At 42.9% G+C, this 15,368-nt stretch overlaps 1 protein-coding gene across 1 annotated transcript; it reads right to left on the bottom strand.

Annotated features, from left to right (window-relative positions):
* Nucleotides 1-70: 70 nt before the first annotated feature.
* On the bottom strand, nt 71-8,029 carry LOC121081202 (fructosamine 3 kinase related protein). The gene is made up of 6 exons (XM_040580040.1): nt 7,852-8,029; nt 5,208-5,359; nt 3,684-3,775; nt 3,104-3,186; nt 2,570-2,692; nt 71-1,851 (listed from the first exon to the last, which is right to left on the bottom strand). Exons 1-6 carry the CDS (start codon nt 7,990-7,992, stop codon nt 1,513-1,515), a joined length of 930 nt encoding a protein of 309 aa, XP_040435974.1. The 5' UTR covers nt 7,993-8,029; the 3' UTR covers nt 71-1,512.
* Nucleotides 8,030-15,368: the final 7,339 nt, after the last annotated feature.

The raw sequence follows: 15,368 nt of genomic DNA, 5'->3' as shown, positions 1-15,368 counted from the left end.
AGAGCAAGCAGCTCCCCAAGAATGAACACAAGTCGTAAGGTTTTAATTCAGAAAACAGAGACGACAATAATCAACTGGAAAACTTCTTTATTTAAGCAACAAGGTAAAAGTAATAGCTATTCTACCAAGCAAGGCTTTAAAACTTTTTGTAGAAAAAGTTAAACAGCCAGTGAGAAGAGAAGTAGAACTAAGGAAAGAAAGTTATATCAAGTGATAGTCTTCTCTAAACTTGCTTCCAATTTGTATAAGTAACTGCAAAACCAGCAACTAAAAACCCCTTAGTAATCAGCCAATACCCAGTGAAAAACAGTTTTAGTTCATTAAAGTCATTCCCAAACACTCAAAATGCATGTTAGGAATCATGCACCCCTCTCACCTACCTGGTACGCTTGCACTGAAATATCATTACCAGCCTACATCAAAAAGAGTAGAATTTTAGTATTACCATCTTGCAGGTACAAGAAATAGCCTGTAAAAGCTATCCTCAAAGAAATTCTGACAGTGGTGTAAAGCCACTGTTTTGTGAGTTGCATTTTAACTTCCTTTGGTTTCCTGTCTATCCAAAGAACTACAAAGTGCACATAGTGGGGACTGAACAAAAGTGTTAGTTTATGGCACCTGTAGTCTAAATCTACAGAAAATTTATGTGAAGCCTGTACCACGACCAGACGGCATTATCCTGTGGGCAATGACAACAGTCAGAAAGTACATCTGTCTGTATTAGTGAGAGAGTACATCTTCACAGGATGTGTACACATGAAGTGTCCTACCCAAAAAGATCTTTAAGAATGCACACTATTGGACAAAAGCATAATCCAAAAAAAGAAGAGAGTGCTAGTTCTGGTGAAAACAAAATTGCTGTAGGTAAGAGCCCAGTGAACTACAAGCACAGAACAGCACACAAGAATGCCATGAGGCACCAAAATGCACATGCCAGAAAAATTATAAGCATTTTCACACAGCTTTCTGACAGAACAGGAAGCAATCTCAGTCCAATAGAATCACATTAGCATAATGAATAGCAAGTCCAAATCATTTTTCAGTTTCTATTACATAATTTTCTTGTTGACTTTCAAAATACCCTGTTAACATTGTTCTCATGCACATAACTGGCCATGGAGAGCTTAAAGAGTCTAAGCAATCTATCATAAAGGTCAGGGGGGGCAGCAAAAGGCAATAAGCAACTTTCTAGCCATCTCCTCAGTGTTTGATTTGTATTACCTCACCTAGTCTCAAGTACACAATGCTTTCTTGGCACTGACAGATCTTTTGTGCAACTGAATAAACTCCTTCCTTAGCGATTTCCCTCACAAAGTTATTCCCAACTATCCTAAAAACGGATGACACTGTTACACTTGATATTCAGCAGGACTCACTGATTCTAGGTCTTTAACCGTGCAACAAGGTCAAGGTCTAGTAGCTTTTTTAAAAAAAATTACTACTCCTGTAGTTGCACTACCCAGTGTGGGGGTTTGCAAGCAACATAGGAAGTATTCTGCTTTAAGCAGCAAGTCACTTTATAAGGTTTCTCATAATGTTTAAAGACGACCCTCTGTACCCTGTACCAAAATGGTTCCAATGGTTCATGTAATGAAAGAGCTGATAAAGCTTCAGGCGTTTCTCAAACCCTGCAGCTTTTGGAATTTTACTATGATAAGCAGAGTAAAAAGAACTGCTGAAGCCACCAAACATCCCAGCTATTGCAAGCTCATACTCTGAATGGCCGTAGAAAGAAGCCGGGTCGAAGATGACTGGCCCAGAATCATCCTCAGCTACATTTCCTCCCCAGAGATCCCCATGCAGGAGAGCAGGAACAATTTCTACGTCACAGAACAAACTGGGTATCTTCAGCTGCAGGGGAAAAAAAGCAAGATGCGTAAGTACTACATTTTAAGTTGAATGATTGTAGACTTTTATCTGCACACATACAGAATATGAATTGAAACTTAAAAGTCAGTTAAAAACCAACCCATGACTTGCAACAGTACAGGAGGACCTAGTCAACAGAGGTGCTGACAAAACCAAGATTTCTATTTTTCATAAAAGCCAGCAGCTGAAGAGTAGTTATCCAATGTTTTCAACAATAAAAAAAAAATTTAAAACCGCACTTGGTGCTGCAATATCGACCTGCTTTAATAACAACAGCCACCACCCATGTCATCATAGAAGGCTCAGGGATCTCCCACCAGCCTTGAAGAGATTTCTACAAATAGCTAACACTGCAGTCACTTAATTAGATGCAAACCTTAAATGAATAATGATATACTTACATCCATTTCTGCTTATATACATCTCTCACCATGAACATGTTACATGGAATGAGAAATGTGAACTCGATCTAGCATTTCCCAAACAGTAAGGGGAAGTACCATTTGGCACACATTCACTTTAGAATATCAGCAGAGGGTAACGTGGCAAAAGCCATTATCACTTACAATAATGTGCATTTTTAATCCCTAAAAGCTGGGGTCTCTTTACCAACAAACAGGAATTTCATTTTATAAAAAGAAAATCTAAACAACTGATACCTAGCTATCACTATAATGAGAACTGAGAGAATTCCTCCTACCTGAAGTTGTGCCCAAAGTTCTCTTGCTTCCCTGTCTCCTGAATTCTTTTCGATCATGTCCATCTGAGGCTGGATTCTTTGTTTGGCGAAGAAAGTCACCCAGTCATTCTGCCAGTCATTCACCTGAAGGGACAGGACTGCAGATGTTAGTTCTACACCACACAAAAGACAGATTTTCTTCTTTTTCAAATAAAGCTCTGGAGGATTATACAACCTTTGTACTGGTACCATCCAGAATGGTAAATGCTACCATTTAACACAATGTTATCTTAAAATATTAAATCAGGGGAGTAAATAATTTTGTCTTAGTGATAAAACCCAAGAAACTATGAATCAGAGATATGAATGTCCAATGCAGCTACCTGTAAGTGCTGTCCAAAGCACTACTTTCCTCAGCAGCTGAACAATGTTTTTACTTTTTATGACTCCACAGCAATACATCCATTTCCATTATGATAATTTTGGCCCTTTGTGTCACTGAAGGGAAAATAAGGTAAACTTAAAATTCTATCAGTTCGATGAAGTACAACCTACCTGTGGAAGATAGCCACAGCAGGTAACTGTATGAAAGCCAAACTGATCCACAAACTGGACTTCCATTTGCCCTTGACCTTTACCTTTCAAACCAAAGACAAAAATCCAATACTAATGACAAGATTCTAGGTATCTACAATGCAAATGGGCCTTAAAAACTATGCAAGGGTACAGTGCTGCTTCTACCGAGAATAAAAAAAATTGCACCTTAATACTCTTTTTGTTATAACGGTTGTTGCTGTTGGTTTTTAAGTTTAAAGCTTGATGTAAAGCAGCTGTATTATAATCTTCATAATCATGTTGTGAGGCAGTCTATCTCCTCTGATACCATCATCCTTGCAAAAACTGTGGTGTGGGATCGCAAGGGTCCCAAACTGAAATGTTTTTCTTGCAGAGATCCAAATAAAGCAAACAAAAGCAAAAAAAAAAAACCAGACCCCTGCCTGGGTGTTTCATTCAAATCTGTTTTCATAACATCTTTAGTGTAAGACAACAAACTTATCCTGAAGTAACAAAAGCTATTTCAACTACTTTTTAGATTATTAACTAGGGTAAATTTGCTAACAGCTGTGTACCGTACCAACTGTGCTCTCCTCTTTCTTCAGCTTCTCTCCAAGTTGTTGGTTATGAAGGTGGAGATCAGCCAGTTGTGTTCCAAGCTTTGCTGAATGTCTAAGAAACAAAAGTACTCTTAGCAACACTGACACATGAATGAATCCAGTTCTTAATATTCCAGGAGTTATTTGAAAAGATTTATCAAGTATAAAACAAGTTCTGCATCTCTAACAAAGTACATGTGCAAAATACTCTGGTTATAAACACCTCCTCTTCCTATAAAGATTACACATTAACATATAACAAAATGTACTTACAAAGTTGCTTCCGACAACACTATTAATAGTGAAAGTGAGCAGCAATTTTAAGTTTAATAACAATGAGAAACTATCAGTTCTAATTTCTGTGTGGCATCACTTCTATATGAGCTTTCAGTAAGATAATCTGTATGAAAAGCATGTGCAAGATGCTATGGGGGGTTTTTTTGGCAAACTGTCTTTGGGAATTAAAGCTACACAAGGTTCATCCTCTTCTTTATACCTCTGTCTCTCAGTCTCCAGCTTCTCCTCTCTAAAAGGCCTAGAAGATGGAAGTCAAGCCTGTCTTTTTTATGTATTTTTAACAAAAGCTTATCCCCTACATAGTTCAGAAAGTCTTGCAGTAATCACAAACAACTCTAACAGCCAGTCGCCTCACACGTTAACAAAAGTATGTTCCTTTCCCCATCTTTGACCTCACATCTTTCCCTGTTCCGAAGGTACTGTCATTTAAGGGAAAGTTATTTCTTCATTTTGTTCCTGTTAACACAGATTGTAGCTATTCCCCGAATTCTGTACACCAGAGGTTGCATTTGCACACTTTTCATCTCAATCAGCCCAAACACAACAGGATTTCTGCTCTTTCTCTTGGAGCTCACTGAGGGCTCTTAATGCATTAGAAACTCTCTGGATAAGCAGGATGAGGGCTAAGACTTTATGCTGGCTGCAGAATTTCTGAGAGTGGGATAAGAAATTGGTCATGCCCACTTTCCTAACGGAATCAGACAAAAGTATGCACCATATTTTAATTTACTCAAACATGTGTGCCACAAAGAAGGACCAAAAATCTGAAACTGTCCTGGGGAAGTGCCTCTGCATACTCATGACAACCCATTTTAAACATTGGTTCTTATACCAAAGGCAAGTACATGAAACAGGCGATCAGGTAGGTCATTTTCCTTACTGTAAAAATCACGAATTACCAAAAAAAAAAAAAAAAAAACCACACACAGACAAAACAAGCAAACAAACAAAAACCTAAACAAAGAAATCGAAACAAACCCCAACCTAAACAAAAGCCACACTCACTTTGTGGTGTATGACCAATTTGCTAGGTGAAATATTATGAAGTATTTCATACAGTTCTCTGCTGTGTAATTTCCCAAATGTATCTTGAATTGCTTTTTTAAAAAAAAAAAATATACAGGTTTCCCCTCTGAAAACAAGTAACTTGACTGTCGTAACAGTCAAAATTTCTGGTTAAAGGATGCAAAGATAATACCATATTTTACCTGTTTAAGCCTCTCATTTCCAAATGTTCCATCACAAACAGAGTACTGCCCCCAGGCACGTCTATAACTTTGATGGGTTTAGGCACTTTTATTGTTTGTGTTTTCAAGATGGCTTCCAAACTTGCCATTTCTCCCTCAAACATTCTTCTGGCCTGCCAAATGTTAAAGGAAAGCATTAGTCTTTATGAATATCAGTCACAGGTAAACAAAGCTCTTTTACAAAACCAGTCAAGTCTGTAATTGTTAAATAAAAAGCTTGAAGCAAGTGGTTACTGCATGTACAAGATGCAGATAAATCCACACCACCAGACTTGACAGTAATTTTACAATTACAGAAATTTCATTTCACAAACTGACTTCATGGAAGTGACTTAGGTTCTAGCATTCTCTGTAGTCATAAAAATAACTTAGAAAGCGTGTTTATAATTGAAGGAGTACAAACTGCAAACATATAAAATGTAAGCAGTATGTTATTAATGGATTATCACAGAATCACTTCAGTTGTAAGAGGCCTTTGAGATCATCAAGTCCAACTGTTAACCCTGTGCTGCCAAGGCCATCACTAAACCATGTCCCTAAGCACTGCATCTATGTGTTTTTTAAACACCTCCAGGGATGGTGACTCCACCATCTCCCTGGGAAGTCTGTTCCAATGACTGACCACCCTTTCAGTGAAGAAATTATGCTGCAAATATCTAGAAAGCTATGGGCAATATACATCATCAGTTGAGAGAATAGAAGAACGGTGATGGCATTCACAGTCTTCATGACTTTCCTGACACAGACTGCTGAGGAATATAGCTGATCTTCAAAACAGTCCAATCTGCAGTCACAGAATTATTTTTCCTGGCTTATTTCTTTTGCTTCTTGAGGAGAGAGGGGGAAAAACCCCATCAAAATATGAATGACAGCAACCAAATGCCCCTTACTGCACTTGCACACAGAAATCCTCAGAACCCAAGCCACTACCTACTGAATTTGCTTTGAAGACATTCTGAATTTAAGACCTATTTCTGCAACTGCTATCCACACAAAGCAAAACCTATTCTCTTGAGTTGCTCCACTGACATCACTAAACACACAAAGAAATGCTACTCCAGAAGATTTAGGCAGAGATTGCAGGAAAAGAGTATGTGGGAAATCTACAGTATTTGCTAAAAGCCAAAGCAAAGAAATAATGAATAAAACAGAATACAAGCCCTTTAGTATTGATATATGAAACACAGCCAAAGGACAATTTGCAACAGACTAATAATTCCAAAGCCTAGAGGAGATTAAGAATGAAGAACTGCTGAATTACAGAAACATGAGTTAGCTTTGTTCAGAGGAAATCAGTAAATGCTGTATCTCTATCTAAACCATCATACTAGGTTAGAGTCAGCTGTTAACTTTAATAGAGTAAAACCCACAGTGTTTTCCAAAGAACTTTGTTTTTCTAAAGAAACTGCTGATACATACCCACCGCTGCACACACAGCACAGCATTATAATACAGTTTGGCAAAGTTTGCTTTAATCAACACTCAGAACACACACAGGCAAAAGCATAGAAAATGAAATGATTACTGAATAGAAAAATCTATGCAGATGTTTTTTTTCGAGCCCTACCTTGTAGCTAACTGGACTGTATACCTAAATACACAATTAACAAAGGCCTAAGCAGAAGGGCTATATTCCTATCAATTCAAACTATTTCCAGCCTAATGTAACGCAGGATAACCCTCTCATATTTTCCCATGTTACCACGTCAGTGCATCCATCCAGCTCCCTGATACGTACACAAAGAGTTAAGAAATTTAGAACGGTTAGAGCTGCATACGTGCTTTCAAAAACATTCGTTTCCTGTTAAAGGCAAATACAAGTTCTGACTTTTGTTCTTCCAGTGAAGCTACTGTACAGGCACAGGCGTAGAGTACCTTTGAAGTAATTCTTATCTGATCTTTCCTTTTGTCAATAAGGATGCCATACAGGTACCCTGCATTATACTTGTCACTACCAGATGCAGGCAACTACCTTCTGCAGTAGCTGGTACCAGGTATTGAAAGAACAAAGCTGAAAATCTTGGAACAACGATTGTGGAAAATATCATTTATTGAGAAAAGCTCCTTCTTATGTGCAGGGAATTACTAGTTTTGTTACAACAACGAAAGATGCACACCCTCAGCAGATAATTTTATACCTCCCAGGTTGCTCCAGATGCTTTCACAGCATACGCAGCCACGTCACACCACCCTTACCCCAGCCACAGGTGACAACAGCATGCCACAGCACTGGACACACAGCACCGATACCGTCTCCAGCATGCCACCAGAAACGCTGCTGCCCGTCCCAGTGCCCAGCCCCAGTCCTGGGCACCCACCCCCACCCCACCCCGGGCACCCGGCCCGCAGCGCAGGCCCCGGCCGCAGCAGCCGCCAGCCAAGCGCCCACAGGGCAGGAGCTGCCGACCGAAGCCGCCTCCCTGACACCGGCAGCCCACGTTTTACCGAGCCCAGCCGGCAAACCGTCCTCCATCAAGAGGCTGAGGCCGGGCGAGGCCGGCCGAGGCCAGCCTACCGCGCGTCTCCTCAGCGCGACCGCCCTCAACGCTGCCGCTCGCCCCGGAGCCCGCCACACGCACCCCCTCAGCCCCTGCCCCCCCCACACCTCCGCCTTGGAGTTGCTCTTCACGTACACCCGGCCGCGGTCCGTGTCGTAGCTTTGGCCCTGGCTGATGCAGCCACCCCCCGAGTGCCCCGTCGGCCGGAGCACGGCGGTGCCCAGAGCTCCCCTCAGCGCGTCCTCCATGCTGCCCGCCGGTGCCGCACTGCGCCTGCGCCGCCAGGGCCGCGGCCGGGAGGCGCTGCCGAAATGGCGCCGCCAGAGGCGGGGAGGCCGCCGGGCGGCTGGGGCGCTGCCCCCGGTACAGCGGGCCGCAGGGCTGGCCGTGGATGGCGGCTCGGTCCTGGGCGCTGGGGAGGGACCGGGAAGGCGCCGCTTTATCCTGGCTGAGGGAGAGAAGCGTAAAATGGCTTCTCAGAGAGAGGAGCGGGGCGCTGGGCTGCTGGGCCTGGCCTCGCCTCAGCGCCTCGGCGGAGCGGCTCGGCTGCGGCCCGGCGGGGGGAGGGTCCCCCCAGCTCGGGAACGGTGCGACGTAGTCCCCGCGCTCCGGGGACGTGTTTTTACTGCAGAGAGCCCGAAAATCCGCTTTGTTTGAAGTCATTTCCCTTGGGCATGTGTTGAATTCTTTCCTACTGTACATATAGAGGATGCACGTCAAGGAAAAGATGTTCCAGTAGGGCAATATATGTAACAAAGGCAGTGGACAGTTTTAAAATATTTGGATTTAATGTGCTTTCTGGCCATTACAAAGGTCCATGCTCAAATTCATTCCGTTCTTCAACAATAACAAGAGCAGCTTGCTATAATTGGATGCTGGCCAGCGTAGGTCTGAAGTAAATACGTTCTTTCCCATTAGAACTGGTTATTTCTTCAGCAAGTAACTTCTTATTTTAAATACAATTTCCTAAGTGTAGAAGCTGGTAAAAGTTCCTGCTGGTCTTTTATTCTTTTGTTTTTTAGTGCAAGATTGTGTACTTTCATTCTCTACTATTCCCTTACGCTGTGTGGTCCCGCTGGTTGTAATCTCTGCTCCAGCTCCTGTTATCCCCCGCTGCTGCCTGTTCACTGTCATCTGCCTCGCCTGGGGTGTTTACAAGCATTACTGTGCTGCCTGAGTGACACCTACGGATATATATCTGCTTTTATATAGTAGTTCACACAAACAGCAGGTAGGATTAATCTAGAGTTATCGATACGTACCTTCAAACTGGAGTTTGCTTTGGAAATTTTCAGTTTGAGGTTTGGTGCAGCAGGATTATAGTTCAGGGTCCTCCAATAATTCCTGTGCAACAGCAAAACAGCAAGTGGTGAAAGGACTGAAGTTTTTTTATTTTCAGAAGTCTGTGTACCTTTTCAAGAGTTTCCATACAGTTTTACATTTGTATTTATATATTAGTAATCTGGATTTTATTCATGTAGAAACAATTTTTTTTTACTTTGGCAGGATTTCTGGCTACAGCAATCCAGGCAGACTCACCATGAGTACTTTTGCTAGGCTGTTGTATCTGACCATTTCTACAGAGCCTGGAAAAATCATTAGTGTGCTGCATTTGCACCAATTCCGCAACTTGTGCAATATATTAGACTTCTGTGCTGCACAATCCTTGTGTGTGTGTGTGTGTGATGTATTTACTTCCTTGGAAAGCACTCGATGGGAATGTACTGTCAGGAGCCAATGAGCTACACATTTTGTGGGCAGGAAATTTCACATCTCAGATTTGTCTGATTTAGTGCCTGTACCAAGAGTATTTGCATAGCAGATTTGTAACAGAATCGGTACTTTTTAGAAGCATACATTCAGTGTCAGTCTGAAAAATCCTGCACTGACAGATGATAGCTGCAGCTTGGGCTTTTAGTCACTCAAAAGATGTCATGAGCATGCTAAATCTTACTTGCAGAAGGTTGATTGGATGGTATGTATTAGCTTGCCTTTTTGTGTAGCCGAGCAGGGATTTCACTTAACAGTGTTGGCTGTAGAGGGAGTTATAACTTGTGGATGTGACAGTGATCGGCTAAACCCCAAAAATCTGTGGCTTATTGAGAACCAGGGATAGATTAGTATCACTGGATTCAGATGTCTGCAATGGTTGATAAAGAATGATTGGGATTATGCTGAGGGAGAGTTTAATCCTCCGTTTGCAGTCTAGGAATGAGCAGCAGGTGCTATGGAAAATAATGCTGTGAGTTTTTCTTTGAACCCGGTTTCTTATTCAGAAAGAAAAGGAGTAATGTCCATTCTGAGATCAAGGAGATTTGCTTTCTCATTTTGTAGTTTTTAGAGAACTGTGAGATTAGGAAGGATTCAAAACCCACATTTTTATTAATGACACCTCTGCAACTCTTGGAAGATTCCTGTTGTGTCCAATTTACTTATTTATGTATTCTTTTCACAAATGTTAAATAGATTTAATGGAGTTAAAATAGAATTAAATGTGTGGCTCAGTCTTCAAATACTAAGTTGTAGTAGAATATTCCATACTGTCAGTAAAGAAGTTTTTCATGCTGCACTGAAGAACAGCATAGTGAATGTTGTAGGGTAGAGAGCAATTGCCCTTTAATTCCTAGAATTTGACTGGATTGTACTTGTTTCTGATTGCATCTGATCAGTTAGGATATCACAGAAGTTTGGCCAAAATTGTCATGTCAAGCTCATTAATAGCAGGATGGAGATAACCTGGAGGAGGAACTGTCAGCTTGCTTCCCAAATTAGAGTGTAAGTGTTCTGGAAGAAACTCAGCAAGCCCCACAAGACATTGCATTGCTACAGACACTGCAGAGCATCTGTTTGCAGGGGACACAGGCCTCCAACACCTGCAGACACCGGAGGTCAGTGGCAGCCAGGATTTGGGAGCTGCTGCTTCACAGATACACTTTTCAGTCTAAATTCCAGCTCCAAGCCTCCCTAAGCCTGCTGCATGCCATCTTTGGCCTCTGTGCCATAGATTACTGTTCCCCATTTGAAATAAACTATTGAATCAGACCCCAAATGTACTTAAGAGGACTACAAAAAAACCCCCATAGCCATATACCAGAGCTGTTCGTGCAGTGCAGGGCTTGCCTGTGTGTGTACCACACACTTTTGTGTGTACCACAAAAGGCCATGTGGCAGTGTGGGTTGACTTTGCAATAATCCTTTCTTTCCTGCCTCCACTCTTTTCCCCCCATGTATTATTTATTCCTATCTGAGTATTTTAAAAAGTTTGTAGCATGATACTGGAACCACCCCCTTTCCTCTGCCCTGTTGGGGCTCACCAGCAATATTTATCTTGTTCTGATGCATGCTGGCTTGCCTGCAAGATCCACAGTGGTTAACTTTCTGTTTAAAATAGTGTTTCTTTCTGTGGAGGAGAAGACAACTGGCATGCTGGGCTGCAAATTATTTGGTGAGTCATCAGTTAATATACACATCCTGAATAAAAAAGCACTGCAGCTGCTAATTTCTGTTTACTGCTTGACAGTATGTACAAGAAGGGAAAAGGTAATTGGTATGTGTAACCTTTTATTGGGTCGTTTAAATATATATATATATATACATGGAAAATATTCATTAGGGCTTTTTGGGCTCCAAGCCTCTATTTGTGTGAACATATGAGAAATGTGCTGTGAGCTTTTTGTCTTTTTTTCCTCTCCCACATTTATGGATAGACTGAGAGGGTGGATCAGGAAGGATGTAGGCTTTTCCATTACAGAAGGAGATGATTTATAAGACAGTCATCGAGATTTGTTGTTAGTGCTTGTTTTTCTCTCTTTTTGCCTCAAACGTAGTTAGCCTAAGGAAGAGAAATACATTTGTTGTTTTTTTAATTCCTTGGGCCAGCTCTATCAGCAGATGAATGGAAATGGAATGAGAAGTTCCATTATCAAAATAACAGAGACATATAATATATATAACATAGCCTATAACAAAATAACTGAGATCTTAAGAGCAGAATTTGGCCACTGTTCTGATTATGCAGAGATACTGGAATTGGAGTCATTGATGTGTCTGTTCATTTGCAGAGTTAATGTCTTCATGGATTAGTTTTAAACAGTTTCTGTAGTGATTTCAGGGGCATGATTTGAGGCAAAATCCGAATGAAAGTGTGATCAAAGCTAGAGGACTTGTTCTTGCTTCTAGCAGAAACAGGAATTGGAGAAGTTTTTTGCAGAGTTTCCTGGTTTGGCTTTATCTTCCACTCTTTTTGATAAGGACTATGCCAAGTTGCCAGTGGGTTTTGTTGTTCACGGACTTCTGCCCATCAACAAGAAGTTCAGGGGTAATGTTAGGGCTTTTGGATCATTGTAGTAATAACGAGTAAGAAGTTGTGCCCTTTGTGAGGGTTAGAAAGTGTGTGTTTTTACAGAAATACAGCTGTTTGCAAGGGTTTTCTTAATCCTGATCCAGAGATAATTATGATTATTTGCAGTTCTGTCTTTTGTTTAGCCTAGTTCTGTATGGCATGCTAAAAGAGCAATATTTGTGTCCTTATTTCTCCTTTCAGCTGCTCCTAACCAGGTTATCTTAATGCTTGAAAGCGGGTTAGCAAATATATTTTCTTTTATATTATTCAGACAGGTGATGGGTTAAAGATTTGTGGGTGTATTCTAGCTCACTAGTTCCTGTATAAAGTGTAACCATGAGCTGACCTCAAAATAATCCTGGGCTTGGCACAGATTTATGTTCCAAACATGATTACACGTAAATGTCAGAGAAGTGGAAATACTCAGGAAAGTGGAAACATTCCAGATTCTGCTATTTATGGCATCAAAACAGACATTTGAAAAGTATTAGTTCTTAATTTTCAACAACTGAAAAATTCTTCATATTTTGTAATTTAACAATAAGGGCAAATAACATTTAATTGTAAGTGCACTCTTACGACAACACTTGGGTTTTTTTCTCCGCTCTTCCTTACTGAACTCTGGGAAAAATCAAACAGTGCACAATTTCAGTAAAGCAAGATACAGAATAGTTCATACGTCAGCATTTTTCTTACGGCATCTCAAAGCACTGCACTGAAATCTGTGGTTAAAATCCTGTGAAATTCATTTGTAATAGATGCAGCAAATAGCTTTGATAAGTTTGGAAACCTGAGGCAGAAAGAATTGAGTGAGCTGGCCAAGTCTGTAAGGGAAGCTTGTGTTCACACTGGGATTAGACCAGCAGTTTCCTGATGCCCAGGGCTGTACTCCAGCTGTCTAGAGGCTGCTTCCACAGGAAAAGGACAAATGACTACTTCGACTGCATTTAGCCTATGTCAAATTAAAAACTGAAATAGAAGCTCTGATAGATGATGCATCTGAAAGAAGAGCACGTCTCTGTCGTTCTATATGTAGACCTTCAACAGTAGAACACTGGAGCCTGTGAAACTGTAGTTCATTGCTGCAGATTTATTATCCTACCTCCAACAAGACTTTGATTCCATAAAGTGATGTCTGGATTATAAAGAGGTGCAATTGCTGGATGCATGAGTATGCTAAAAGGAAAACTGCCGTTCTAACACTGGGAGTGTGGTGCTTTGGTGTTCTTCTGCTGGCACCAGATTAAAATTACCAAGGAGTGATACAATGATTTTGTTAATTTGTATTAAATTAATACAAATTTAATAATAATAATTAAAAAATAATTAACAAAGAATTTGTTAACTTTCTTTGCAATCTTTCTTTGCAATCCTAAAATAGAAATAAGCATATTAAGACTTTTTTTTTTTAAGACCAGTAAACTGACACTTTATCATACCTGTACAAACAGACTTTTATTAGTCAAGGAATTCTTTGGTTTTCTTTTGAGTAGAAATACAAGGCATAGACATACCTTTCCATATAGGGGTTATGTTTGGCTGCAGATAGTGCAGTGTCCTGTGTGTAAGGTGTATATTTTTCCTCTGAATTGGGTGTGCTTTGAGCAAAATGTGTGTACGGGGTGGCGTCCAGTAAAACAAGGACATAAAGACCTTTCATGAAGCTCTAATTGTTACGTGGGGCGATACTTTGTACACATAGCACTATTTATCGATTTTGTTTCTGTCTGTAGTAGTTTGACGCTACTACATTTTCTCTTCCTATTTGGGAATTACTCACTTTAACAAGTATTTCTTACATAAGGTGGGGTTTTTATAATTGTATTTGCTGGCAGATAAGGTACAAGCAAAGGAGAAGGTGGTCATCAAGGGCCTAGCGTAGAGCTTAGGCAGTAAACATATGCATTAGGGTAAGATTTAAGAAACAAGATTTTCCTGTAAATCTTTCTCCAGTCACTTGCCCTTTTTCTCAGCAGCCTGGCACCTGGGGTTGGAGGTGATGCACCTGGTTTTAGAAACCTGCTGAATTCATTTTAATGGCACACGAAGAGCGAGCGTTTATTCCAAGATGACCCCTTTCCCTCCGCTCCCCAAGTACCGCATTTTAGCGTAGGTTTTGCAGCATGGATAGGCACAGGTGGGCGTTTGGGTTTATGTGTTTATCGGGCTGGATTACAGGGCCAGGAGGGAATCTCGGCCTTGCTGAGTCTCTTCCGAGCCTCATCCCCGTTCCGTACCACTACACAGCAACGTCTGCAGGTGGGTGGCGAGAGGGCAACGTCAGCCAGCGCTGGTGCGGGCACGGTTAAAAAAGAGCCCATCTCTTCTGGCTAGGAACACCCTAAAAATCAGAGTAAGGCGTGCGGAGGGACCTGCAAGGCCCGTAGCGACAGCGGCGGCTGCCCCCCTGCAGGAGGAGGGGGCCGCCCTGTTCCGGGCTGGCGCCAAGTCCAGCAATGTGCCTTGTCCAGAAATGGCTGTTACTTCCCATAGGCTTCTCCCCGCCGTTTCGCCACCACCCTACCCGCGTCCTAGGGCCGTTTGTCTCTCTGCGTGCGCTGGAGCTACTGCAGACCCGGGAGCGGAGCGCGCAGCGGCCGCGGTACGGGGTCCTGGACAGACGCTGTCGGAGGGGCCGGGACTCGAACTCGAGTCGTCGCATCGCTCTAGGCAAAGCAGCGGGGCGGGGTGACTGAGTGCGATTGATGGGGGAAGGAGCCAATGGCCGCCTTAGAGCCGCCCTAGCAACTGAGCCGCTGTGTCCCGCGGGGAACACGAGGAAGGGGCGGTACAAGTTTGCCTTCCCTCAATGGCAGCCGAGGAAGGCGGGGCTAGTGCTTGTTGTACGCCAATAGGGGGCTTGCAGCTCCCTTATAGGAGGGAGGAGGGGCGGGGCTACTGTATCGGCGCGCCAATGGATGCTGAGGAGGGCGGGGGCGGAAACGAGCGGCCCAATGGTGGGGCTGGGGGGCGGGGCCCGGGGGTCTGTCAGAGCGCCGCGGCGGCGGGCAGGCTGAGCGGCGGCGTGAGGCGGCGGCGGCGGCGGGGAGCCGGTAGCGCGCGGCCGGGCCGGCGGCTGGGGGAGCGGGACGGGGCCCCCGCGGCCGCCCCGCTGGTCCTTCGCGTTCCCGGGTGGCGCTGAGCGCTCCGCGTCAAAGGGTTGGGCCCTCCGTCGGAAGCAGACGGTCGCCTTCCTTCTGTCGCGACAGGACGCGCGCCCCCGCCGTGTCCCGCGGCTGAAACCGCCGTTCGCCCCCTCCCCGAGAGCGCCCCGGCGGGGCG

This window comes from Falco naumanni, chromosome 1 (assembly GCF_017639655.2).
Source record: "Falco naumanni isolate bFalNau1 chromosome 1, bFalNau1.pat, whole genome shotgun sequence".
Classification (NCBI taxonomy): domain Eukaryota; kingdom Metazoa; phylum Chordata; class Aves; order Falconiformes; family Falconidae; genus Falco; species Falco naumanni.
Note: the sequence above shows the minus strand (reverse complement) of the source record. Positions and strands in the feature narration are given on the sequence as shown.

What these genes read in the sequence shown, in the direction of transcription:
- LOC121081202 (XM_040580040.1), bottom strand. Translation starts at nt 7,992, where the DNA reads ATGGAGGACGCGCTGAGGGGAGCTCTGGGCACCGCCGTGCTCCGGCCG. An exon ending in GAAAGAGGAGAGCACAGTTG is followed by an intron (nt 3,187 to 3,683) that starts GTACGGTACACA and finishes TTGGTTTGAAAG; the next exon opens with GTAAAGGTCAAGGGCAAATG. An exon ending in AACTTTGGGCACAACTTCAG is followed by an intron (nt 1,852 to 2,569) that starts GTAGGAGGAATT and finishes TTTCCCCTGCAG; the next exon opens with CTGAAGATACCCAGTTTGTT.